The 27881-nt window shown below is 36.1% G+C and overlaps 2 protein-coding genes across 11 annotated transcripts in view; one reads left to right on the top strand and one right to left on the bottom strand.

The window, feature by feature from the left end:
* Nucleotides 1–13907, top strand: part of DNM1L (dynamin 1 like) — a 40769-nt gene extending 26862 nt beyond the window's left edge. For 2 of the 9 annotated variants that reach the window (XM_039882332.1, XM_039882330.1), the window contains 13 exons: nt 764–895; nt 1824–2030; nt 5015–5135; nt 5331–5486; nt 5722–5811; nt 6875–6967; nt 9363–9419; nt 10085–10162; nt 10471–10503; nt 12208–12384; nt 12547–12656; nt 12782–12941; nt 13210–13494. In XM_039882332.1, coding sequence (XP_039738266.1) covers nt 764–895; nt 1824–2030; nt 5015–5135; nt 5331–5486; nt 5722–5811; nt 6875–6967; nt 9363–9419; nt 10085–10162; nt 10471–10503; nt 12208–12384; nt 12547–12656; nt 12782–12941; nt 13210–13266 — 1471 coding nt within the window. In that variant the 3' untranslated portion in view covers nt 13267–13494. Of the gene's footprint in view, nt 1–763; nt 896–1823; nt 2031–5014; nt 5136–5330; nt 5487–5721; nt 5812–6874; nt 6968–9362; nt 9420–10084; nt 10163–10470; nt 10504–12207; nt 12385–12546; nt 12657–12781; nt 12942–13209 lie in introns of all 9 variants that reach the window. The other 7 variants (XM_039882337.1, XM_039882335.1, XM_039882333.1 and 4 more) reach the window with 4 other exon arrangements.
* On the bottom strand, nt 9578–27306 carry YARS2 (tyrosyl-tRNA synthetase 2). 2 transcript variants are annotated; one of them, XR_005657214.1, is made up of 6 exons: nt 26489–27306; nt 25617–25784; nt 20027–20182; nt 19547–19717; nt 16459–16751; nt 9578–13871 (listed from the first exon to the last, which is right to left on the bottom strand). XR_005657214.1 is itself a non-coding variant. In XM_039882339.1 (5 exons), exons 1-5 carry the CDS (start codon nt 27268–27270, stop codon nt 16592–16594), a joined length of 1437 nt encoding a protein of 478 aa, XP_039738273.1. In that variant the 5' UTR covers nt 27271–27306; the 3' UTR covers nt 14294–16591. The 2 variants fall into 2 exon arrangements, 1 of the variants encoding a protein (XP_039738273.1); XM_039882339.1 differs by lacking the exon at nt 9578–13871 and having other exon boundaries at nt 14294–16751.
* Nucleotides 27307–27881: the final 575 nt, after the last annotated feature.

Here is a 27881-nt window from a genome sequence, read left to right as displayed (position 1 = left end):
TTTATAAAGTCAAGAAGCACTAAAATTATCATGAGATCTGGCCTCTAGTCCTATTTTGTCTACAAACTAGATACAGCGTGGGTTTAAATGACACCTAACATCTTTGGGTCTTAGATCTTTTAAAAATGAAAATGTTTTTACTAAGTGCTATCTGAGATTCATTACAGTTGTCTGCTTTTATTCATATGTCCTCCTACCTCACCCGTACTCCAACTTTCTACATTCTATTGCTCTTTTCAGGCAAGCAGGTGGTATAAAATTGTTAGTTGTATTTGTAGATGACTGCTCTTCAAGTTAACTTAATTTTTTTTTTTTTTGGTGGAAATTATTTGCATGTCCTTGCATAAAATACAGAGTTTATTAAGGCATACTTAAATTTTTTTCACCAGTCTATCCATGTTAAAGAGTACTGCTTTTGACTGTAGTTAATGATAATGATGAGGTCTAAACTATTTAGGTTTTACTTATAAGTCACATAGTTTGAATCTTGGCTGAACTACTTAATGTGCGATCTTTGGTAAATTGGTTAATCTCCCTGAGCTTCAGTTCCTTTGCTGTAAAATGGGATAATACCTATCATGTAGAATTATTGCGAGAATTAAATAAAACAGTCCATGCCACGCATTATGAGCAGTGCTTGGTGCTGCTATCATCATCATCATCAGTTTTAGACTACTGTCATCATTATCACCATCATCATCAAAGGTACATAGAGATCCACAGTTGACTTCAGCTGAACAGATTTGTTATTTTTCAACTTTAGGAGCCAGCTAGATATTAACAATAAGAAGAGCGTAACTGATTCAATCCGTGATGAATATGCTTTCCTTCAAAAGAAATACCCATCTCTGGCTAATAGAAATGGAACAAAGTACCTTGCTAGGACTCTAAACAGGTAACATTTTTTACCTCTTGGAAAATGAGATGTTTTTGGTTTGCAAATAGGTGTCTGAGAACTTTCATTTTCAGTTGCTTATATTTTCATAATGTTCTTGCATGTACATACAACTTTTTGTTTCTTATATAGTAGCTTCTTGTAATGTAGATGACTTTTTATTGGCATGATTGGCATTAAACCATCGTGTCATTTGGGATGCTAAAGTGAATTTTAAAATGTCTTATAAAATTTTTGATAGTCAATTTACCTTTGATGATAGAACTAGATAGATTACTGAATTTCCATTTTGGTTTTTTAGGAACTGAATTAAAATTTATGATTTCTGTATAATCTATTCTTAATTTAGCATGTCTTGTATTCCTGTTCATAAAAATAAGCTGTATACCTCAAATTCTGAATACCCACAGGTAGTAGAGAGACTGATTGGAAGACCTTTATAGGTAATTTATAAATGACTGAAGTGAAAGCTGTTTTCTCTTACTTTTGTCTGATTCCTTAAATAAATAAAAAGCCTGGAGATTTGGATATTATTAAGATTTTCACTATGCTGAGTACCTTTTGTAAAAGATAAGTCAGGAACCAAAATTGTGTAGGTAAAATTGGATCAAGTAGCTTACTTTTTTGAGGCAACTGAAATAATTTAAAATAATTTTTTTTCAATTTGGTTTTCTAGCATTTGCTACAATTCGATGGGTTGAAAGCAAATATTAAAAGCATTGACCAAGACAGCTTCCTTCCTGTCATTTTTTTTAGACTTAAGTATTTAGTTTTAGTCTAAAATTGTATCATTTCCTGCCAAGACAAATTATTTGACAGGTTTTCCCAGTTACTTTTATTTAAAAAAAATTGACCTGTTAAGGTATTCAGAATACACTTCAGAATACATATTTTTACTTTAAAACTCTTCCTTTCTAACTTTTGTTAGATTACTGATGCATCACATCAGAGACTGCTTACCAGAGCTGAAAACAAGAATAAATGTTCTAGCTGCTCAATATCAGTCTCTTCTAAATAGCTATGGTGAACCTGTGGATGATAAAAGTGCTACTTTACTTCAGCTTATTACCAAATTTGCTACAGAATACTGTAACACTATTGAAGGAACTGCAAAATACATTGAAACTTCAGAGCTGTAAGTAAGAAATTTCTCTTATTTATTTGGCTGCTTGGATTGATAGGTTACTTTTATCTTTTGTTATAGTAAGAAAAGATACCTCAAGATTATCTGATTGTGATTTATGACCTGTAAAATAGGAATGTCATTTTGTAGAAGTGATAGAATGATATCTGATATGTGTTAAAATGCTTTTAAACTATATATAGTAAAAATTTCAGTTTTATTACAAGACTTTAATAAGCATTTAAAAATGTTTAATAATTTAACTTTTAAAATGCTTATCTCTTTAATACACACAGTGTAATTGTTTACAAAAAATAAGGTAATATAGATAAGAAAAAAGAATAAAGCATAAGGACAAAATTACTCTTAATTCCATCATCCAGAAATAATCCCTGCTGACATTAGCATTAACCTGTTTTTCTCTGCATCTATAAAACATAAATGCACCTGTATTACAATCTTTAAAAATCAGATGCTGTAAATGCTATTTTGGAATCATTTCTTTAAATCGACATGTCACAAATAACTAATATTAATTATACATTTGTATTATTAATCTTAAAATTTATGTGGTATTTTATTTTTTTAGATATACTATCATTTGTTGAACCATACTATTGATAGTTGGTTTTCAGTTATACACAAATAAAAACAATGTTGTGATGAACTGTCTTTGGAGCATGTATTCAAGTAAATTCCTAGGACAAATTCCTAGAAACGGATTACTAGATCACAGGATATAGCATCCTCAAATTCTCTTATTATTGCCACACGATTAATAGATTGTATTGTTTTACTGTTAGCAATATATAAGAATGTGTATTTCTCTAAAGTCTCACTTTAAAAATCTTTTCATTTTGAAATAATTATAGACTTTCAGGAAGTTGCAAATGAATGTACAGGGAAGTCCTGTTCACCCTTCACCTTGTCTCCCCCAGTGTTGCCATCCTGCATAACTGTAGTACAATGACAAAATGAGAAAGTGGACATTGGTACAACCCACAGAGCTTATTCAGATTTCACCAATTATATATGCACTTATGTTGTGTGTGTAGTTCTATGTACTTTTGTGTGACCTAGGTGGCCTTTTATGTGATTTAACTCCATAAAGAGATAGAGTATTTAATAAACTAATTATTAAATGGTTATTATATGTATGGTATAATGAGAGAAATAAAGGTTACTAAAATGAACCTTTAAAGAGTTTAGTGGGTAAGGCAGGTCAAGGTAATATGAGGCAAGATTGGGTGGCAAAAAGGAGTATAATCAAGTATTTTTATTTCCATACTTGTTAAATATAATATACAGCCAGAAAAGTACATTGAACATATATGGAGCCTGATAAGTAGTTAATAAGATATTTGTGCAATTACTTAATTAAGCCTTTAGAACACTGAAGAGGGACCATTTACATTTTTTTTCTTCCAAATATTCCCTTTTATTATTTATTTATTTAAATTAAGTTTATTGGGGTAACATTGGTTAATACAATTATGTAATTTTCAGGTATACATTATAATTTGACATCTGTATATTCTGCTGTGTGTTTACCAACCAAAGCCATTTACATTTCTTTCAGGGATTAGGAGAGCTCCTTAGTTAAGAATGCATTTGGATTGGGCTCTGGGTAGAATGGTGTTTTAGCTTTTGGAAGAGCAAAGAATATTCTCAGATGTATTTGGAGAATATTTGGCATGTATAGGGATGGGACCTAACAGTAAGTAAGGCAGGAAAGTTGTCAAAGAACAATATTGTGGAAAGTTGAGTATTTTCCAAATTTAGAGAACTTCCTACTATAAAAAATAAAACATTTTGTCAGAGTAGTATCTGTTTTAGAAGGATAATTCTGGAGAGGGAAAGGGTGGAGGCAGAGACCAATTACTGGTAATTTTAATCATTTTTAAGTGTGTAATTCAGTGGCATTAATTGCATTCACAATATTATATAACTATCAAATAGTATCTATTTCCAAAATTTTTCATCACCCCAACAGAAACTCTGTATCCATTTAAGTAATACCTCCTTGTTCCTCCCTCCCCCAGCTCTTGGTAACCTCTCATTTACTTCCTCTATGAATATGCCTATTCTAGATATTTCATATAAAGGGAATCATACAATATTTGTCCTTTTGTGTCTGGCTTATTTCCTTTAGCATAATATTAGGCTAGCACCTTTTGCCTAGACTACAGTAACAAAGTAGTGAATAGTGATGTTGTGAAAATAGAAAGGGCTGATTTGGGGAGATCTAAAGGCATTTGTAAAATTCACTGGACTTGAATCAAAAAATAAAGGATAACACCAAGGTTTCTAGTCATTAAAATGAGAAACACAGGGTGCCCAGAGATTTAATTTGTTTAAAGCAGGAGTTCATAAACTATAGCCCATTGGTTAAGAATGATTTTTAATTTTTGCATTTTTAAATGGTTGAAAAAAATTTTCAACAAAGAAAATTAAAATTTTAGGATACATAAGTTTTATTGGAACACAGCTATGTCTGTTTACATATTGTCTGTAGCTGCTTTTGTGCTCAGTGGCAGAGTTGAGTAGTTGTGACAGATTTTTGTGGCCTGAAAAGCCTAAAATACTTAGTATCTGCCCCTTTATAGAAAAAGTTTGCCAATCTCTCTACTCTAGATTGTGAATAAACAAATAAATGCTGTTTCTTGTCCTTAGGGAGCTCATAGTATAGTTGAAGAAAACTAAGGCAGAGAAAAAATGTTTAGTAGTTTTTAGAACTGTTGTTTCCTGACAGAATTGTGAGCGTGTGTGTGTAAGAGAGAAAATGCCTTTCATGGAATGAGTGCTTTCTCCATTTAAAAAAATATAGAAACTGGTTCATAATGGAGTTGAGGACATATGGGAATGGTCTAAATGTAATAGTTATTCTGAGACTTTCTCAGAAGACGAAAGAAGCTTAAAGCGTATAGAAAGACTTATAACTTGTAGCTTCTTTCCTTTTAGTAATATTAGAAACCATATACTTCATTGCCTTTCAGATGCGGTGGTGCTAGAATCTGTTATATTTTCCATGAGACTTTTGGGCGAACCTTAGAATCGGTTGACCCACTAGGTGGCCTTAACACTATTGACATTTTGACTGCCATTAGAAATGCTACTGTGAGTATGCTTAATTCAGAATTTTTTGAAATGAGGCTAAACCTCTTTTTTTAACCTATTTTGTACAGTTTGTGATTTCTCTCTCGTATTGAAAATTAGGAAGCACTTTTCATGAAAAATACCAAAATGTGATTTATTTTAACCTTTGGGAAGAACTAAAATTATATGTAGCTATAAGTTCTCAAAATTTTTTAGGGTCCTCGTCCAGCTTTGTTTGTGCCTGAAGTTTCATTTGAGTTACTGGTCAAGCGGCAGATCAAACGTCTGGAAGAGCCTAGCCTCCGTTGTGTGGAACTGGTTCATGAGGAAATGCAAAGGATCATTCAGCACTGTAGCAATTACAGTACACAGGTAACTGAAAAGTGTAACAGGTTTCAGAGTAAGTAGTAAAAGACATGAGGTGGCAGTCTCATGTTAGGTTTCTTAACTTTTAAGATGAGCTAAAAGTTGAAATCTGCAGTTCCATAATCTAAAAGTGATTTTAAAAGTGTACTTAAATGTAGCTTTCAAATCTAATTTAGTATTTCTGTGATTATTTATTTTTCCTTTAAACCAAGTTGTTTTGTTTTCCTTTTATCATATATAGGAGTTGTTGCGGTTTCCTAAACTCCATGATGCCATAGTTGAAGTGGTGACTTGTCTTCTTCGTAAAAGGTTGCCAGTTACAAATGAAATGGTGAGCTGTTATTTCATAAATCATCATTGTAATCACTATTAATAGAAATTTTTTGTACAGCATTATGATTACTTTAGAGATTAGGCATAATGTTTCCTAGTGTTTTGGGAAGAAAAATGAGTTTGTCTTATTTTAAAGGGTACTTCAATAATTTTTCTTCATATTTAATCAGTTTGCCTGTAGCCACAGGTTTTCATGAGAATGGAATTATTGTTGAGGAGTGTGAATAGCTTTGCTCTGTTATGTACCACCACCAATCTAATAGAAAATTAGTTTTATCTTTAGCCCCAGGGTCTATTCAAATGAAATTCCAATGCCTCGGTTTCCATAGCAAGCATAACCTCCAGACTGAGATGAGTAAGAACATAGTCTGATCTCAGATTCCACCCACTGATATCACAGAAGCACTGGAATTTCATTTGAATAGATCCTTTACACCTGGTTCTAGACCTTTTAATGCTATTGTGATACCTGAGTTTGTCAGGACAGTGCAAACAAAATTATTTTAATCTCTTGGAGAAATTAATTTCAACTTTCCTTTTCGATTACTGTCCCATTAGGATTTTGAACCACATGTAATATTTAAATTAGGTGCTTCATAATTAAGGTTAATCAGTCATTACTTTGGTCTTTCAGTGATATATCCTTTACCTAAATAAAGTTAACATCTTTATATCTGATTATGAAATGTTATTGTTGAAACTGACCTAAAACTTTGACATGGAATAGTGGATGATCTGAGGTTTTAATACCAAAGTTGCATAAAGCCTTGGAACTTCAGGGAAAAAAGTTACATACCTTATACAAATCTAACAATATTTTTAGCTACCTTAATGTCACCTTCCCCCACCCTAGAAGTGCATTCTTAGATGCTGAATCAGAAGTAATTCAGAAGATAGAGCAAATTATTATTTGGCATAAAGTTTATCAGTTAGGGTATAATTATCAAATATTTTTAGGCATCAGTTTCCTATGTTGTCTTATTTTAGAATTATCTATATAATAAGTTGTAATGTTAGGTTGACATATTTTTGTATATAGCCTAATTTTATTTTTTTTCCAGGTCCATAACTTAGTGGCAATTGAATTGGCTTATATCAACACAAAACATCCAGACTTTGCTGATGCTTGTGGGCTAATGAACAATAATATAGAGGTAAATACAATTCAAATTATCTTTTTTGAGAAAAAAATCTGTTAACTCAGTCATATCAAATATATTGAGCATGGGGTAACTATATAACATATGTACTGTATTGTCTATTATATTCTAGTAAGTATGCCAAGGGCATTATATTGTTTTCTTAAATTCTCAAAACCATCTGGAGGCATTATTCTCATTTTCTGTTTATGAAACTAAGAGAATCTGAGATTCACTGATTTAGTGTTGAAGGACTGGCTCTATTTCAGTAACTATTACAGTTTATTCAGGTTGAAGTGTGTAAAGCAAAATGTTAAAATTGTTTTCCTTTGGCTTTGAAAGTTGTGAAGGAAGCATTCCAAGAATGACCTAAATTATAGTAAATTTGGAAAGGCAGAGTAATCCTTCCACTGCTACTGGGGTGGCTGCATTTGAAGGATTTTTCTACTTGAGGTTAATGTTGCAAGTTGCCTAAGATCACAGAGCGAGCCAAAGCTGATGGATAGAGCAATTTATCTCGACACTATTTTTTTCTTTGCCACTTTTATTCAAGAACAGTAAATTTGTCTCCTGCTTTTTAATTTGGTAAGACCTCAGAGCCCTGTATCAGATTTTCTCTTAATGCGTATGGATGGAAAGAATATTGTAAACATGGAATTTGGGAGCTGGAAGGGACCCTGGGTTATTGACTTCAGCCCTTTGGTTAAACTAACAGATGAAGAACCTGAGGCCCACAGACGATTACAGCTCTTACTTTAGTGCTTGTTTTGCTGGGCACTGTTGGAGGAAACAAGCACCTTTAACAGGTACAGGGAATTATTTGTTAGCTATATAGCTGAGGTGACTCCTATTGTCCGAAAAAATTCTAAAATGCACATGAGTAAAACACTCAAAAAGTAAACTGGATTATAGGTGTGTTAAAAATTAGCATGTAGACAGTCTTCAGATTAGGATTTAGTTCTTGTGACACTGAAACCAACTTCTTGGAAAATTTGTGCCTGGAACTGTTATTTTAATTACTTACAAGGTCATTTATATTTCAGATCAATATTTTTCTAGAAATGAGTACGTCTGGTTTTAATGACTATGTTTTTGGCATCGTCATTAAAACCAGACATATTTATTTAATACAACAACCCCATGAGGGTAGACAGTGTTAACAGACTGGGAAACCGAGGCTTGGAAAGAGTTGGTGACCTGTGCCTAACAGGTTAATACCAGTTAATAAAGCAAGGAAGCCAGGACTGCCAGGCTCCAGGGCCAGCTAAGGTCCTAACTGGTTGGTAACAGATGAGGGTGAGAATTTCTGGTCTTTGAATTCATTCCCCTTTTATTTTGTGTCCCTCTTCAAAATGTACATTTTAACATGTTAACTTTTTATTCTCTAGTTAAAATCTATGTTTTTATCATCTGCTATATTTTTTTTATCTCTGGGTTACCGCCCATGAACAAATGAAAATGAGTCAAATTTTGGTAAGAAAATTTTATTAACCATAAAACATCATTGTGAAGCTTTGTTAACTTAAAGCTTTTTGCAAGTTTGAGAGTGCTCATGAAATGCATTCTGCTTAGGAACAGTTTTAATATTTAATCTAAATGCCTTTTTTACTGCATTTGATGCTGCCTTTGAGAGAGCTGTTATTAACCACCTACATTCTCTTGTATTTTCATAGTCATTCACTTGTTGTGGTGCTTGACATATAGTAGGTGTTCAGTACCTCATTGATTTGAATTTAAAAGAGTTTCTTTAGCCTTGGACCGGAATTACTTTGATAATATTAGCAAAATAGAAGAGTGGACAGTTGCTCCGTCTGTTAAATTAGCCAGGTTACAGAAAGGACTGTTGGTTTTCAACATTACATTTATTCCCTGGAGGTAGTTTAGAATAAAGAACATGGAACATTGTTATAGAATAACCTCCACCACAGATATTTCTAAAAGCTATGGTTTTATTTGTGGGTTGTGTGAATTTAAAACAAAGATGTGCAGGCTGGAGTAATTTTTAAAGGTTTTTAGTTTTCTGTGCACTTCAAATTCTACATAGTATGCTGAAGACTTAAACATACATTTATATGGGGACAGTTTAAATCAGTGGTTTTTAACTTAATGAGAAGGGCAGAGATATCAGTCCATTGCCCCACATTTGAGGATCCCTAGTATAGGGGAGCCACTGTTACTGACCTTATATTGTATCCCTCAGGTATGCTGGGGCAGAAAAAAAGATTGAGAAGCATTGGGTTAAATGATTTCTTGTTTGTTTTTAAAATGTAATTATGGCATGAGTCTCAACAGTGAAAAGATATATACTGTAAGTTATTCCTCACTTTTCAATTAATCTGAACATTTTTCAGTAGGCTTATACCGCAATGCTCTGATAATCATTTTTGTTTTACTTGGTTGTGTTTTATAGGAACAAAGGCGAAACAGGCTAGCAAGAGAATTACCTTCAGCTGTATCACGAGATAAGGTAAAAAATGTTTTAAAGCATATTCCCATTATGCGAAGATGGATCGGTAAGCGTCAGACTATTACTCAGCCCTAGGAATAATTTTTTCTTCTTCTCTCTTTAATATTCCATTGAAACTATTTCATTGTTTGAATAAAAGTTTAAAAACACGCTTTGAGTAATTTAAAGATATTTTTAATATATTGGAATAAATGCTTAAAGGTAGATTTTAAAAATTCATTGACTATCAGCTTTGTAAAATTAGTTGAAATGACTAATGACTTTATTATAACAAGGTTTTTTGAAGAGGGAAGACAATATGCACATACTAGGTAAAATATATATTATAACATTAATACCTATAATAGTTGCATATATTAAAATGTTTGTGTGTATAAAACTCTTTTATCTTGAATTCTTTACCAGAAAAGATCTCACCAAATTCCAAAACTGAAAATGAAGGTTTTGGATTTTTCTCAGGTATTCATCTGAAGAAAGCCTTTTACAAAAGTGACAGGAGTACAGGAAATAAGGCAGAATAAACATTAATTTTATGTCCCACAATTATTCTTGTTTTTCATGTTATTTTACTATTTTGATACAGAGGGGAAATTTTCACATTTATAGAACGTTTTTGAATGCTTTCTTGGCATCCTTGATTTTTTCCCTGCATTTTTTGCCTTTAGTCCTCTAAAGTTCCAAGTGCTTTGGCACCTGCCTCCCAGGAGCCCCCCCCTGCTGCTTCTGCTGAGGCTGATGGCAAGGTCTGTTCTGATTCTTAATCTAAGCCTGCATGCCTAGTTGTTTGGTGCAACAATCATCTGGAAACAGTACACTAAATAGCAGAATATTAATACAAGCTGTTATATTAAGGTCAGATCATTTTAGCCTCATATAAATTATATAACAATGTATATATTTCATAAAGTATTGTTGACATGCTTTTGCTTGCAATATAGAAGATGCACAGAGAAAAAGTAAAGAGGAAATTACCCTGTACTTTTTGAATTTCAAGCCATTGATATTGAAATTTTGCTTGTTAAACTGCATGTTTTAACATATCTTTTAACAGTTAATTCAGGACAGCAGAAGAGATACTAAAAATGTGAGTCCTTGCTTCAGAATGGCAATGTTGGTACCTTTGGTTCTAACTGAAACACTTTCAAAACCATTGAAGAACCTGTCTGTACAGTGGCATCTATCTCGTTGTCTGTGTTGTTTTTAATGTTTCTCTTGTCTAACTAACCCTCTTAAGATGGCATTAATTCTAGTTTTAACATTGTTTTAAATAACAGTAGCCTTTTCCACTGTTTTGTTATCTTCCAGAATAGTTTCAAATTTAATATTTTGGTAGGGAATTAAGATTCCAGAGCCAGAAATTGTACTTTTGGACATTTCCTCTTTAAAAGTTCTGAGATCTGTCTAGTACTAATGGACAATCCTCTCGGGCTTCTTTCTTATGCCTCCATTCAGCTTGTATTTGTCACCCCATATATGTAGCTCATCATGTGCCTCAACAGCTTAAGCACATTTAAAACAAATGGGTACTGTGAGAGTTTGAGACTGTTGTCAATTCTTGATAACCTTTTTAGGGGAACAATAATCTGTAATTAAGACCCGTTCTTATTTCTGTTTTTTTCTCCCATTTAACTCCTTTCCTTATTGTCCAGACTTAAGGTTCTGAACCTCAAAACCCAAATGTCTTATATTCTCTCAGTCCACTGTGCTTAGACCTTAAGAGAGCCATCTAAATCATTGCTTAAGTGTTTTTTTCCATGGCATCACCCTGAATTGCTTACTTCCCTTAAGATTTTATTTGTTACCTAAATATATTACTGCCTCTATTTAGATAAAATTCATCTTAACATGTTAGAGACAAATTTAAATTTAGATAAGTGTTCTGATCCGATGATGATACCACAAACGGACATTTTTAAACAGTTGCCGTAATACTTTACTGTTTAATTTATATAAGCCATTTATTTCTATCTATGAATTTTGGATGTCATCTATAATTTTACATTATAAGATCTTAAAGAGCATCTGAAAACATCTCAAATGTTTATGAATTACCATTTTTCCCATTATCCTAAAACATGCATTTTTCTTTTAGACATTAAGACTAACAGCCTAGAAAATGAGGTGCAAAAGCAGTTGTGATCAATGGTAGCATTAGATTTCTTTCAGCAGATCCTTACTCAAGAGTGTAGACATTGAGGAAACTTCTGTTTATGTCATGTTCCACATTTTGGGCAGTTTAAAGTCACTACCAGCTTAAGACTCATGGTTATATTCTGTTTTTTTATAGAGTCTCTACTTTTATCCCATGATATTATATTGACTAAATGTAAAATGACATGAGAAACCTATCAACTCTTGAGTTCACAGAACTTTCGGAGAGATCATAGTTCAGCACCATTTAGGTTACTTTGAAGAAATTAAGCCGAGTGGCAGTTCTGTTTTTCCTTGTGCTTTTTATGAGCAGTCTTAGTTATAAGGGCAGCTTATACTTTTCCCACAATCTAGTGTTAGAGGGGTTGGGAAAAGTTAAAAAGCTGGCAAATGCTAAAGAAATAATATTGGCGGAGGCCTTGCAAACCTTTTACAACAGAACCTCTTTAGATAACTCAGTTCCAGTTAAACATGCTGCCCCATCTCTTTCTGACCCTGTTATCTGAATAGATTGAATTCCAGCTGAGTACTGACTGGATGTGTGTCCTTGACTAGCATCAAAGAAAACGAACTTTGTTTAGTTAATGTCGTTTTTGATATGGTTGGCATAGATTTTGGGACATCTGTGTCTTTCCAGGTAGCATCTGGAGCGGGTGGGGTTGGAGATGCTGTTCAAGAACCAACAACAGGCAACTGGAGAGGAATGCTGAAAACTTCAAAAGCTGAAGAGTTATTAGCTGAGGAGAAATCAAAACCAATTCCAATTATGCCAGCCAGTCCACAAAAAGGCCATGCTGTGAATCTGCTGGATGTGGTAAGTCATGAGAATTTAGTTCAATACTAATATAACTAAATTAGGAAAATACTTCAAAAGACAAAGAAACTGAAGTCTCAAAAACTTACTGACCTTTGAATGCTAGATGTTGCCATTTGCAAATGGCACAAAATATTTTTTCCTCCCCCTCACCCTATTTAGCCAGTTCCTGTTGCACGAAAATTATCTGCCCGTGAACAGCGAGATTGTGAGGTTATTGAACGACTCATCAAATCATATTTTCTTATTGTCAGAAAGAATATTCAAGACAGGTTAGTACTACATAATAAATCAGACTAATACTGTGGGATGATTCTGTAAATTTTGAAAATACATGTATTTTAAAAATTTTAGGCTTTTATTCTAAATTAAATGGATCATCTGTTTTGTTTTGTAGTGTGCCAAAGGCAGTAATGCATTTTTTGGTTAATCATGTGAAAGATACTCTTCAGAGTGAGTTAGTAGGACAGCTGTATAAAGCATCTTTACTGGATGATCTTCTGACTGAATCTGAGGACATGGCACAGCGTAGAAAAGAAGCAGCTGATATGTTAAAGGTATTGGTGTGACTTTTTTTTTTTGAATTTTCACATTTTGTAGATATAAACATGTATTGTTTAAAATGCATTCTGATCTTTGGATACATATATAGTCTTCATATGATAGCTAATTTCTCTTGGTACTTGATAAAATTGAAATTCCAGAGAAAATACTGTTTATTATAAATTGACTATATATAAAGTGGAGCGATTACCCCCACATAATTCAGATTCTTTGCTATATTAACTTAATAAGCACTTATAATAATTTTTATCTTTAATGCAGGCATTACAAGGAGCAGGTCAAATTATTGCTGAAATCCGAGAGACTCATCTTTGGTGAAGAGAACTATATAATACTGAGACTTTGTTGACTCGAAACTTGCTAGTTACTGCCTACTTGAGTAGATTTTTATTTATGAACTGCTGGGTATTACAATGGTATGAATCTGCTCATGTGAAGACTGGCTTTAAACTGAAAATTGTACGCTACTACAGAACAATTCACACATTTAATCCAAATAATAAATGGATGTTTCTAAAGTTTCCCAGTATATATAAAATTCATCAAGTCTGTCCTGTGACTTTCATTTGAACTTTTTAAAAAGACATGTTAATGTTCTAGTTGTACAAGCAGTTTGCCTGTGGGTAAGATGACCTATGTACTCTGTTAGTAGTTGTAAAGCTGCTGCCATAGTCCTTCAGGAAGAAAGAATGCAAGACATTTCATATGACTATACTGCATGCACTATTTTTGAAAGATGTGGGTTGACAAGTTACTCACATAGTCACTGTATTCCACCTGTCCTTCGATTTAGTTTTATCAAGCTTCTCTGCAATCTTTGATGTGTTAGTAAGGAAGTTGGATGCACAAGAGGATCTGTGACAATGATGCGGTGTACATAATGTGTGGCTACGCAGCCCTTCCACTTCTGGGTCCACATGGCCCTAGTGCATTAAAAATTAAAATATTTTTGATTCTTACCTGAGAGCATGAATTAAATTTTCTTGTATTATCTAGTAAGACCTGGAAATGATCATTCCTTTTAATTTTTAGAGTTTCTAATTCCACCTGGTTTCCAAATACAATAGTAATTCATATACATATTTAAATTTAAATTGGGCCACTTACACCATGTACCAGGATTCACTTGGAGGGGGGACTTAAAACCAAATACTGTGCTGATTATAGAAGTATATCCTTTCTCTATAAGCATTAATTGGTAATAGTTACTTTATTTCACACCAGCAAAATACACTGGAATAGAGGTGTAAAAATACTGGTGGGGCCTTATTATTTAAAGAAAAACATATGTATACACATACTCCTAATTGCTTATAGACTAATAAACTGCATTCAGGGGCTTGGGTGTGAGATTTAGAACATATATACATTTTATTAAAACTCCCCAATTCTTGATACAAGTTACATTACAAATTTAAGATAGGGTCAAAATCCTTAAGGCATCTGGCTCCATCTCTAACATAACATGTTAAGTAAATTATACATTACAGATATAAAAATTTCTTTTTAAGTGATGACATTTATGAAGGGGGCTACTGGCCAATATGAATATATCTCTTAACTTTAGCTTATGGTACTCTAAGAAACAGGCTCAGCAACTGATCCCAAACATAAAAAAAACAGATTCAGTCTCATATGATACTATTTCAAATCGATTAGAATCTTGATAGAATACATGCTACCAAGATGTTTGTTAGCACTTTAAAATCACTCTGCCATCATTAAACATCAGTTTTGAAATTATAGCCATCTATGATTTACTTGTTTTAGACAGATTAGATGACTACCATTCTAGCCTTTTGAATTGGTAAGGGAAAAAACCCTTTATAATGGACCTTCCTCCAGCATATCAAACAGGTTTCCAATTAAAAATGTTATCTTTAAAGACAGGCTGTGGTGATGCACTTTCTGGCACTACACATTGTACAAAAAAAAAAAAAAAGCAAGAAAGGTATGGAAAGAAAACCTTCCTTTGTTGGCCCTCAAACTGAGTGAAGCTCTGAAATGTGGAGATGGTGACAGCAGTCCCCAACCCTTTTGGCACCAGGAACCGGTGCTTCTATGAGAATCTAATGCCTGATGATCTGAAGTTGAGCCGAGGTGGTGACACTAGCGCTGGGGAGCGGCTGCTAATACAGATGAAGTTTCGCTCGCTTGCCCGCTGATGCTTGCCTCCTATTGTGTGGCTTGGTTCCTAACAGGCCATGGACCAGTACTGGTCTGTGGCCCGGGGGTTGAGGACCCCTGATCTATGACATTTATAATGGATACCTGTATGTTCTTGATATGTAAATAAAATTGCTGGTATGAAATGACATTAAAGTTTATCAATAAATGAATTCTTCCTAATTTTACTCTCAGAAAAAGGTTTAAAATAGTTTTTTAACATAGAAATCTACTTTGGACATCATAGTACAGCTAATTCTGCAAGAAAGTTTTATGACTTTTTTTTTCCTATTCTCACATTTCACTGAGATATTACTGCATCTCCATTTTCCTATATGAAGATAGTGACTTGCTCCAAGTAATGCAGGTAGCAAATGTCTAGAATTTGAATATTAAAGCCATGCTTTGCTGCTTGTAAGGTTTTCTAGAAGATGTTTGTGAACCATTTTGTATGTTTGTGTTTTTCACTTGATCCTTAGGGAAATAGGGGAGCTATTACCTTGATTTTTCAGATGTGGAAATGGTTCTAGAGATTTAACTTGTCTAACGCATGAAGAACTTAACTAAGTCTTAACACCAAATCCTTTAAATTTGATCTGAAAGCTTTCCTTATCTGAATAACTTGATATTCTCATATAATTGGATGTTTGCTATAATATTTGCCTCTATTTTATCTCTGGTTACTTTTCAGTTTATCTCAAGTTGCAGTTAGCTTGGGGACAGGATTTGAAACTTAAAACTAAAAGTTTCTAAATTTATAAAATATTGCTACCTTAGTAACCCAACAAAATAAGGCTGTAAGTAAACAGTTATACTGAAACAGAGGCAAGGGACAGGAAAACTGAATTAGAAACTTTCTGAAAAGTCAAATACTGATTTTTATTCTTTTCTTTGAAAAGGAACTACTCCTGTTGTAATTTCTAATTTTCTCCCAGCTGAAGTATTTTGGCTAACTTTTCTCCTTTTTAAGGAGAAGTATATTTGCTTCAACTAAACAACAAATTAATTTCCAATACTAGATTTTGCATTTCTAATATGGATACTGCTGGATTTGAGCAGTATAAACACTAGCAAGATCAGTGAGATAATATACTGATATAAAAGTATCCACAATTCATTACATTACCTCTTTTTCATTGTTCCTCCTCACATCCAAAAAGGAGAGCAAGGACAATAGTAAAGATAGCAATTAGTTTTTTCATAAAGTATAATTTTTAAGAGATTAACCCTGGAAATCACAGTTTTCTATGGTAGTCCTTAATGTTTAAGGATCAGGAAATAAAACATCCCATCATTACACAAACAACTTATTAACCAGCCTATGTAAATAATGAAATTACTCACACTGGGAGGCCCAGAGTATACTCCATTCTCTTGTTTGAATTGTATAAATGAAGGTAAAAGTTCTGGAGCCAAACTTTCGAATGTCTTGAGAATGAAATGATGGATAAGACTGAACCACCTGAAGGATTTTTCATCATAGCTGAAGCCATTTTATAATGTAGAAATTCCTTTTTCCTATTTTAAGTAATGAAAGTCCATTCTTAAGAATATGTTGTCCAACAACTAAAACACTCTCGGGATTCGTTACTTGTCTGTGATTTATACTGACTCCGCCTTCTGTTATCATCCGATACCTAAAAATATAAATGTTTAGTAATTAGATAAATCCTATCACTGTTGACATCTCCCAATAATATAGATGCATCATTACTGTATTTCTCTTAAATTTCAGAGGTTCTCCCAAGTGCAACCTTTTAGCACTGAATTGTTATCTTCACGTTTTCTAGATTCTGCTTCTCTTTAATGCTCGTTAAGGGAACAGGTTTAAGGCAAAACAGATTTCTTGTTTTGTGGAGAAAAAGTACTGGGATATCTCAGCTCTTGATAGAACTGTCTGGTTGGTTGTGGTTTAAAAATGAAGTGAATTGGAATAAAGGATCAGTTTCTGGAGGGCTCCCCGTACCTTGGGGGATAAAAAAGAAAGTCACGGAAACTTCCAAAAATAAGAAAGGTGGACAGTGCTGCTTTTCATGAGATACAAGTCACAACTACAGTAAGTCCTCACAAAGTCGCTGAGAGGTTCTTTGAAACCGCAACTTTAAGTGAAACGACAAATAATGAGACCAGTTTAACCACAAGCTGGCTGATAATGAGTAAAGTTCCTATGGCATAGTCCTAGTAACAAAAATATCACCAAACTTCTAAACACTTACAGTGACAAACACTGAAATAAATGTGAGCTACGTATACATTTAAGAAAGGTTAATGAAAACAAGTATGATGACTTTTCCAACCCACCGATTCTAGTTAAGGGTCATGTGTGGCTGGAGCCTATCCCTGGCAGCTCGGGCACCAGGCGGGAACCCATGCCGGACAGGGCACTCCCATTGCCAGGGTGCACCCACACCCTCTCAGACTGGGACAGTGTAGACACGCCAATTCACCTCATGTGCACATATTTAGGATGGAGGAGGAAACCAGGAGTACCTGGAGAAAATCCACACAGACACTAGAGAACGTGCAAACTTCACACAGACTGTGGCCCTGGCCAGGAATTGATTTTTTTTTTTTTTGACATAATGAAACATTATTTGAGGACCTGCTATTATATAGTGTTATCTATAGCCATCTTGAGGAAACTTGCACATGAAACGAAAAATCCTTGCAAATTACATTCTGAGACTGCAAATAATAAATTTTGTTAAAATTTTTCTTTTAAAAAGCCGATTTCAGAAATGAAAAATCAGTAGCTGATTTAATTCTAGATTACAAGAGTTTTTGATGGTCTATATAAACAGGTTTTGTTCATTATCATCTAATTCATTCAATAGGTTTATAGAGCCACTACTATGCACTAAATATAAAGTATTGCAAACTCATGTAGAGAGCCAGACAGACGAACAATTACAACACACTGTGATTAAGTGTTGTACCAGGAACACACTGGGTGGTGGGGGTTTGAAATTTTCCTAAGTCACCTAAACTAGGAGAGTGAGTAGCAGTTATTTTCAAACAGGATGAGGAAACATGGGAGTAGCTAGAAAAAGGTGAGATTTAAGAAAAGAGGACTAGAGCATGAAAGGCCTTGGAAGTCCTGCAAGGCAAATGTTGGTGTTCTCTTATCTATGTTACCAAATTAAATTAATAAAGGACTATGCATGGTTTTATAAAAGCTCAACAGTAAAAGATTTTCTATTATGGACGGATTTCTTTCTTTTAGGAAGTATTATTTTAGGTTTGCTATAGTTTCCGGATCATGTTCTACATTTTGTTTAAATGTACGAACCCACCTTATTTAAGCTTACACAATCTAAAAAATGTCAGTATTACTTAGAACTCTGGTTAAATCAGATATGGTGTCATCTTAAGTAGTAGTAAAACTTCCAGTATTAGTAAATAAACCACTAGAATAGATCAGAAGAAAATGAAAAATGTTTCCAGTGAGGAAAATTCTTAGAACCAGTGACTCACTGTGGGGAGGTATATGACACCATCTTCAATTCAGTGAATATTAAACAGACTAGCATATTAAAAAATCAGGGAGAGTGGCAGGTGATAAAAGAGACAATGGATATTTTCTCTGTTAAGTGTACTCTAAGGCTCTTTGGGATAGAGGCAAATACTCTAAAACAATTGGGGGAAAAAACCCCAACAACCCAGCAACTATAATATAACAAAGGTCTTTCATAACCACGAGCATGGACTAATAACTATTTGACTTATGCTAGAACTACTGCAGAGGAGGCACCCAGGGTCTTCTGGCTAACTAATGCTTCTTCTACATTACACTGTTTCATTTATAAATGAACAAGCATCAGGTATATGTCAAATAACTTTTCTGTGGAATGCCTTATTCCCTAATAATACTGCATGACTGAGGAATTTAAATATTCTACCTACTTCCCAAGTAAGAAAATGCAATTCTCAACAATAGTATGTAGTTTATAATAAATCTTATGAAGTTACATCATATGCTTATTTCATTTTCAGAAATTCAACTAATAAATAGGCTGGAAAACCCTTCTACTCCTCCAAATAAAAAGGATACATACAGGCTGTAGATGAGAAAGGTCATGTCAATCTGTCACTTTAGGGCCTCTCTTGTGATCTAGAATTGTAACCATCCCTGAGCTGAATGATCCCTCAGTATTTATTGAACATAGTGGTCCCTTAAATTCAAGCCTTTTCCAACGTGGGAGGAAAAACTGGGTTAGATTCTGTAAGAAAGTACAGAATCTACTCGACTTCACAGAAAATTTAAGGTATTTTCTATATTCTGTTTTCACTTTATTCTCAGACTAACCTAACTTCGGGAAGGAATGAGACAGCATTAGAGCATTATCAAGAAAACACCCTCTGGAAACACATGCTGCGAATTATAACATTTAATGTTGAATTAAATGTGAATCTTAAAGTTAAATAATCTTACCCCCGGGGACCATCTGGAATGGCATTTGCTTTGCGGCATGTATCTAGGACGCTTGTTCCAGGGTCAAGAACTAATTCAGAAAATGAAGCTTCTTTGAACAACTCTTTTAACTCTTGATCAGACATGACCTCCAGTGCATCTATGCTACTATGATAAAGGGCTTGTGTACACCTGAAAAACATGTTGAGAGCAACATCATGTGAGTGCTTATTCAGATACATGTTCTAATACCCAGTAACCAATTATGAAGTGCCCATTAAGTTCCGGATGTAACGTTTTTGAAACAGCAACATTTATTTTGTATAATTTATAAACTTAATTTGTGATAATCTTCCCAATAAAAAGAGGCTATTTTAAAGCAGTTAAGTCACGCACCAACAATCCTTGTTAGTGGTAGAAGACAACTCTAAAAGAGTACAGCTCTAAATTTTCTCATCTATTAACTAACTTTATCAAGTGTTAATTATTCTAAAAGGCCACCTTTTAGCGGAATCCAGCCCTTCTTGTCCATGAACAAGCTTCGTGACTTCTGCAGCAAGTCGTTTCTGAGGACCGCGCTTTTCCGGTTCTCTGACATGCAGCTGCATTATGTGGTCAATCTCCGGAAGGGGCAGAAACGTGAAGAGCTTCAGGTACCTTCAGGACAAAAAATAAAGTGTTATATACCTAATTTTTTAAATCTCCAGTTCCCCTTACTTTGTAATACTTTTATTTTTAATTGTGAAATACAACATGCAGAAATGTACCAAACATAAGACAATCATACACATACCACCTGAACTGAAGATGTTATTATTTTGACATCTTTGTTTTAGATCTTCCTTTTTTTAACAGCTGTAATAATATAAGTATAGATGAAGCTCTCAGCCCCATCACAGTCTCCTTGCCCCCAGAGAAACCACCAATCTAAATTTGTGTGCATCCTTCCCAGGCATGTTTTTACTTCTGTTTTCTATGTGCCCATAAATAAAAAATACTGTGTAATTTAAAAACTAACTATTTTATATATATCCTTTAAAGAAATATTTTCTTTGGTGAAAAGCACAGAAAAGTCCACAAATCATAAACATATAGTTTAATGTAAATGTAAAACAGCTATATATGTAACTGTCACCTGTGTAGATGACAACATTGCCTCTACCCAAGGAAGCACAATTGTTCCACAACCCCTCACCTCCATCCAAACCAACCACTCTTCTGCCTTTCATGGTAATCACTTCCTTCATTTTCTTTATACTTTTACCATCTCAGTATGCTTCTCTAAGCAGCATCACTTAGTTTTGCCTGGTTTTAGATTTTATATAAATGGAACCATACAGAATATCTTTGTGTTTGGCATATCATTATGTTTGAGAGATTCACCCGTGTTGCTGTGTATACAGCTGTTGTATACAGCATTGCATGTTACGAATATTCTATAACCTATGTATTTATTCTATTGTGGATGTTTGTGTTGTTTCTACTCGTGGACAACTGCTAATAATGCTGCTATGAATACTCTCAAGTATTTCTCTTGGTGCACATGTGCAGTAATTTCTGTTAGGGATATATCCAGGAGAGGAACTGCTGGATCATAGGTTATGTGCGTATTCAGCTTTAGTAGACATAGTCACATATTTTTCCAAAGTGGTTCTATTAGTATAGTATAAGTTCCTGTCATTCAGCTTGCCAAGATATCTATGCAAGGACATCCATCTTGAATAAACATAATGCCAGCTGTATGACACAGCTAGTAGCAGACTAACTAGATAAGGGAGCAGGCCATCCCCACTCATGAAGTTCTCCTATTAGAAAGTCCTAGGTAACCTAGAACACTGCCTGAGTGACCTTGCTCTTCCCTTCCCACTCCTTCATTCCCACTTTTATGTTTTAAATTTGCCAGTAGAGAGTGAACCCATGAAACCCTAGGCACCCCACCCCTTGACCCTAATAAAGGCAGAGCCCCAGGTCCACACTCCCTCCTCTCTTCCGGTGACCTCAGAGTGCCACATACCCTCCAGACCTTGGGAGTTATAAATCTTGTTTCTTCAAAGTCCCTGATGGTTGTTGCTGAGGTGAATCCCACAATTGTAATACGAAACACAAGGGCTAGTCCAGCCACAACACTGGCTCCCATCACCACAAGGAGTATGGGCCCAGGTGCACTTCCAGGCATTTCTAGCCAATAGCATCACTACTAACAGGCTGAGACCAACACAATTGGCATAGTTGGCAGGACTGCATGACTGACTTGCAATTAACTGAGGGGAATGCCCTTTAGCCTAGATGGGCTTACTAACTGGATAATCCAAGTGGGTAACACCATTTGGGAAGGCAGCCTCACTTGCTCGAACTCCATTATGCTGTCATGTGTTTTTGCATATTGCCTCTGCCATGTGTTGCCTGTGGTATCTATTCCTAAATGTCACTGCTGCCATAAGAATTCAGTGATCTCCACAGAGCAGTGGGATCAAGGCCATATGGTCTAACAAGATGATTAGACCACTAATTATTCAGGCCTTAATGGACTGCTAATGTACATACTGTCCTCATGCTCAGGAAAAGGGGCCCTAAGCAACGCTATCGCTCCCACCCCTGCCCCACCTTGCTTCAGCCCCATGTGCCTTCGTGCTGAAGACCTTCAGGAGAAGGTATCACTGGAGGTAAGGAAGTGGGAGACCTCCCACTGAAACCACTGAGCAGTGGGTAACATGAGGACTATGTGAATACAGCAGCTTTGCAACAGGCAGCTAATGGCACCATGAAAGGAGAAATGCAGCCAAGGTTTGCTATACCTATGTACCACTGCATTCGCTGCTGTCCCCCTTTTCCCTACAACCCAATGGGATATCATGGGTCTGACTCCTGGTGCAATGTTGCTGCATAATTAATGGACAAATATAAATGTCCTGAATATCCTGTGCTAGTGCCTCCTATGACCTCTGAAGAGGTATGCCAGCTCTTGATAAATGCAAAACCCCATAGAAGCTTCCTAGGCATTGCTGCTGTATAATAACATGACAAGGCTCTGGTATTAGGCTCCAGAGAGACCTAGGGATTTCCTAAAGACCCTGGGGTATCACTAATAGAGGCAGACCCAATCCAGGGTAGACCGACGGGGACACCCTGGAAAGGTAGCCACCTATGAAGAGGGCTCATAGGGACATCTTCCACAAACTCTGGTAACAACACGTAAGATCAAGGTAACGAAGAAAATGAGGAAGTAAAAGTTGAGATTAGAAATTATCCCTTAACTGAAATTCTAACTTCCCTTAAAGATTCTCTGCAGCGGGAAGGAAAGAAGGGAATTGATTGCCCACTGCAGATTCTGGAACCTAAATTTTTACTCATGGCTGCCAAAATGTGCCAACTGGCTGGTATCTCTACAGACCCTAAAAATCTATAAACATCTCAGAGATCCATTAAGGCTATATGTCCATTTCCTCTGATATACCACATGAACCTTCTTGGCTTTCCCCTGCATGAGGCGCCCTTGCCACCAACAGAAAAACTGACAGTATTACTGAAGCCTCTAGTAACAGTGAGGGCCGTAGAGCCACTGGTATTTGTACCGGGGTCCTCCCTCTCCTCACCTGTATATTTATTGCCTGGCACTGTGCCCATACCCCCAACATAGTGATCACTGCTAAGGCTCACAGTGAATGGAAAACATTAGAGGCCTGTGTCCTACCATACAAAATTTGCATGGCCCAGGGGATTTATCCTCTCCATAACCATACTGACCCAAATGACTCCCTGTTCATTTCCAACCCTGAAAAGGCCTCATTTGACTCTGAGTCCAGAGAATTCTTTTTATAAGGTGCTCCCCCTAATTATGGAGCAGTGCTCCATTTTATTGGGACTTAAAAACTATTCAAAAGGCCCTGGAGGGTGTTGAGGCGGTTGCCAGACAGGAGATTCTCACCCAGATACTTCAGACTTATGCCCCTCCACCCCCGCTGCCCCTAGGGGTCTCCTTCTAGCACATTATCCTAAATGAAAAGGGCTCTCTAATCCTTGCACACCACTTATATCAGTGTGGCTGGGCAATCACTCCTTGTCAATTTTCTGTGCATCATCTGGTCCTCTGAGGGCTGAGAAATCCCCCCAAGAGCGAAACATCAATTACTATAAACCACCCACTACCCTCAGATAGGTACAACACATACTAGGCCTTTTCATGTTCTGAAGTCAACATAGCCCTCATCTCACTTATTCTTTGCCTGATATACACAATCTCATGCAATCACATGGAAATCTGCCATCTTCTGTTGGGATAAAGCCCAACAAGCCTTACCTTTAGTCCTGCCTGGCTCCACATTCTGATTCAGTCCTTGACTATACCTGACTATGCCTCCTGGAGTCTCTGAACCAAACATGAGTCTACCTAATTTCTTAATGGATTAAGCACATACCCCCATGGACAGCCCTTGAGCACCAACTTTTGGCATTTTACTGTTCCTTTATCCTACATTTCTCTTATTATTAAGGCTGAGCAACTTTTTCACGTTTTGGGTCTTCTGAATAGAATCCCTATGAAGTGTCTGTTCAAGTCTCTTCTCATTTTTCTACTGGGCTGTCAGTCTTTTTCTCATTGGCTTATAGAAATTCTTTATATTAATGTGAATATAAATTCTATCAGTTACATGTACTGAAACTATATTCTCTCATTCTTAAAGGTGAACTGATGAACAGTTGATATTACTTTAATTTAGCCAAATTTATCAATCTTTTTCTTTGGGTCCCATTTAAAAAACTTTTCCTATCCCAGTCATGAAGAAATTTTCCTATTTATCTTCTAAAACTTTTGTTTAGATTGTCTTGTCTCTTGTAATAAATTTAGGTTGATAATCTACCTGGAACTGATTTCTCTGTACAGTGTGAGGTTAATTTTTACTATTTTCCTCACATAAGACATCTAATTATCCAAGTAATATTTATTGAAAAGATTGTCTTACTCTATGGCTCTGCAGTGCCACTGAGATCAGGTGACTATATATGCTGGAGTCTGTCTGGATTCTCTAATCTGTTCCATTTGTCTCTTTATTTAACCTTACATTGAAGCTTCAAAAATCTAAAGGTTATTAGAATTAATAAGAGTTTAGCAAGGTTGCTGAATACATGGATAATATATAGAAATTAATTCTATTTCTACATATCAGAGCCAGTCAGAAAATGAAGTTTTCAAAAAGATATCAAGTTCTTGATATATCAAACTAGAGGACTGTATCATCAAATATGTTAGGAATAAATCTAAAGGAAAATAATGAACCCCTTAATTACTATAGTTTTACAATAAGGCATAGCTTCCGCTCTGTTCTTAAACAACGTCTTGGACAATCTCAGCCTTTTTTATTTCCAGGTAAATCTTAAACCAACTTGTCAAGTACCACACACACACAAAAAGCCCGTTTAGATATGGTTGGGATTGCACTGAATATGTGTATCAAATCTTATAGAACCAATATCAGTTCTATTGCAATATAACTCTCCATTTATGTAGGTCTTTATTTTTACTCAATAGTTTTTTAATGTCCTGCAGGAAAGTCATACACTTAAAAATTTTTAAAACAATTATTCCTAGATTACTTTGATAGTGCAGTTGTATCAGAAATATTTTTTGAAAAATTCATTTTCTTTGTTGCAGATATATTTGTTTTCTCATTAATTTATATTCTTCCAAGAGTTTAAGATAATGTGAATGAGAAAATCATTTTAAGGCTTTCAAAAGGTGTTTTACGTTACATTAAAGAAAAAAAGACCTGGGACAAAGTAAAATAAAGCTTAGTGAAGTTTAAGATGAAAGGAGTGAAAAAACTAGAATATGCAAGCAATAATGTCCTAAGTACATGTTAGATGTAGATTACAACCTTGACTGTTTTCTAGCAACCACGGTGATTTTCTGCTTTAACCAAAAGTATTTAACTTTATAACAGTTAAAATTACATGTTCTGTTATATAATGGTTTGTCTTAAATAGTATCTAAGTAAAAAACACACAAAAAACTATAAAGGGTACATAGAGATCGAATGGAAAATAGCATCGCGAGCTTATGAACTTAATTTTTCTCAGCACACTATTAAGAACTCACCTTTCTACAGAATCATCTTGCTGCCTGAGAAAGAATTGATACAATTCAAATGGAGATGTCTTCTCTCTGTTTAGCCAAACAGCATTGCCAGCAGACTTTCCTAGTTTTGCTCCAGTTGTACTTGTAATTAGAGGTACAGTGATTCCAAATACGTCTTCTCCAGTTAACCTATGCATAAAGAAGAACGTCATTATGTGTTTCAAGCACAGGCGGTGGTAGGTTTAGCTAATCACTCTTTCTGTTTCAGTAAGGTCTCTTGCTCTAAGAAAACTTCCATGACCTCCTAAATCTGGATTCGTGTCCCTCTTACTACTTTCACAGTATTCACTCTATTTTGGCATTTGTCATTCTGAACCGCAATTGAACCAACAATTACTCTGGGGAAGCCAAGAGGAGGTGTTGCTTAACCAGGGCCTAGAAAATTTTAAAGGCTGGGTGGGAAGAAGAGACTTGAATAAAGGGCGAGTCAAGTAGAGACGCTAAAGACGATTTAGAGATTTAAAAAAATGAGTAGCACATGGGCTAGCTCTGGTTCACCTCCCTCAATCTATTATCAAGATTAATAATTAAAATGTACGTTATTTCCCAAAAAAGGGAAAACATACAATCCGAATCCTGACTAGCCTACTTCCTGCAGAGCTCTAGAATACATCCCATACTTAATACTTTAATTCAGCCCTTTAGTTCTCATTAGCCACTGATATTAACACCGTTACATATTATATGGTGATAATATTAACACTCTTAATGCGGATAAAATCAACAAAGGCTTGAGGAAAGACGTCAGTCATTTCACAATCCTAATAATGCATCACAAGCTATTCGTGTATGTTATTTGGCGCAGGATTTTTCCTGGGTCTAAAGGCGCTTACTTGTGGATAAACTCGTATCCAGACATGATATTGCCCAGCTGATCGGATCCACCCAGCTGGACCCGGCATCCATAACGCTGGAACAGGTAGTAGAAATCATATGCCTGAAGCACCTGGTATAAGAACTCCGCCATACTCATCCCCTCGGGGCTCTTGAGCCTTGTCTGTACGCTCAGCCGGCTCAGCAGCGTGCCCATGCGGAAGTGGCTGCCCACTGCCGCCAGGAAGTCCACCAGGCGCTGCTCCTGATACCAGGCAAAGTTGTCCAGCACCGTGAAGCTGCCCCAGGTCCTCCCATTAGTAAAGAGCTGTCGGTGATTAGCCGCCAAGGCCTCGAGCCCCTGGCGCAAGACTTGCGCGTTGCTTCCCACCCGCTCTGCATCTAGCACCTCGCGCTCCTTGGTGCGGCCGCTTGGATCTCCCAGGCGCGCCGTAGCGCCTCCCACCAGCGCGATCACATTGTGGCCCGCTCGCTGGAAGTGAAACAGGCCCAGCAGTGCCAGCAGGTGTCCCACATGAAGCGAGTCGGCCGTGGGGTCGAAGCCGCAGTAGATGGTCTGGGGAAAGTTGCCCGCCGTGCGGCGGTCAAAGAGCTCTGGGAGCTCTATCTTCGTACCCTTCTCAGGAAAGAACTCTTTAAAAAGACCTCTAGCCTTCTGCACCGCCAGCACCCCCTGAGCACCCGAGTGGGCCTCACGGAGCCCCAGGGGCAAGACTCCTAACGGGCCAGGGGTAAAATAGCACCGGCCCCGGCAAATGAACCGTAACATGGGGGCCGCCATCTTGGTGGCGGCACGAAGGGAATGCTGGGACTTTAGAGCCCCCGCCCCTCAGTGCCAGCCTTGTACATGATTTGCTTTAGTGTTTTTGTGCGCATGTCCGTGTGGGGCGAGGCGGTTACTTAGTTACGGAGCTAGCGCGCTCGCCAGTCATTGTTCTGACTACCCAAGGTGGGGTTTCCCTTAACGTCCAGTAACCTTAAATTCCCTAAAACTTAGTTTCTTCATCCGAAACTATTTATGATAATAGTTCCTGTCTCATAAGGGCTGTTGTGAGGATTAAGAATTAAAGCACTTGGCCCATAGTGAAAGCTCTACAAATATTAGCTTTTAAATTTTCACCTTAAAAAACTGATGCGAAAGCTCTTCGAAGTCTTGGTTCTAATCAAAAACTTGTTCACAGGGGTTGTGAGGGGCTAGGAATTGGTTTAACTTCATAAGAGATACGATGTTGGGTTAAGATGCAACTTCAAAATACTTTTTCCCCAAGCAGATGAGAATGCCTCAGTCTCCAGTATTCATTAGCTTCTCCAGAAGGTGGCAGACTTGTCCAAGCTATACTGAGAAATTTCAACACACCAAATTAAATGCAGAAAACCCCGTGTCTTATTTAA

The sequence above is a fragment of the Pteropus medius genome, unplaced genomic scaffold (genome assembly GCF_902729225.1).
Source record: "Pteropus medius unplaced genomic scaffold, Ma_sr-lr_union100, whole genome shotgun sequence".
Taxonomy (NCBI): Eukaryota; Metazoa; Chordata; class Mammalia; order Chiroptera; family Pteropodidae; genus Pteropus; species Pteropus medius.
This window is presented reverse-complemented; position numbering and strand designations above follow the sequence as displayed.

Excerpts from the sequence above, each read along its gene's own strand:
- YARS2 (XM_039882339.1), bottom strand. The coding sequence starts at position 27,270 with ATGGCGGCCCCCATGTTACGGTTCATTTGCCGGGGCCGGTGCTATTTT. Across the intron at positions 25,785-26,488 it reads GGATACGAGTTTATCCACAA|GTTAACTGGAGAAGACGTAT; the intron begins GTAAGCGCCTTT and ends CTTTATGCATAG. Across the intron at positions 16,752-19,546 it reads ATTCCAGATGGTCCCCGGGG|GTATCGGATGATAACAGAAG; the intron begins GTAAGATTATTT and ends TTATATTTTTAG.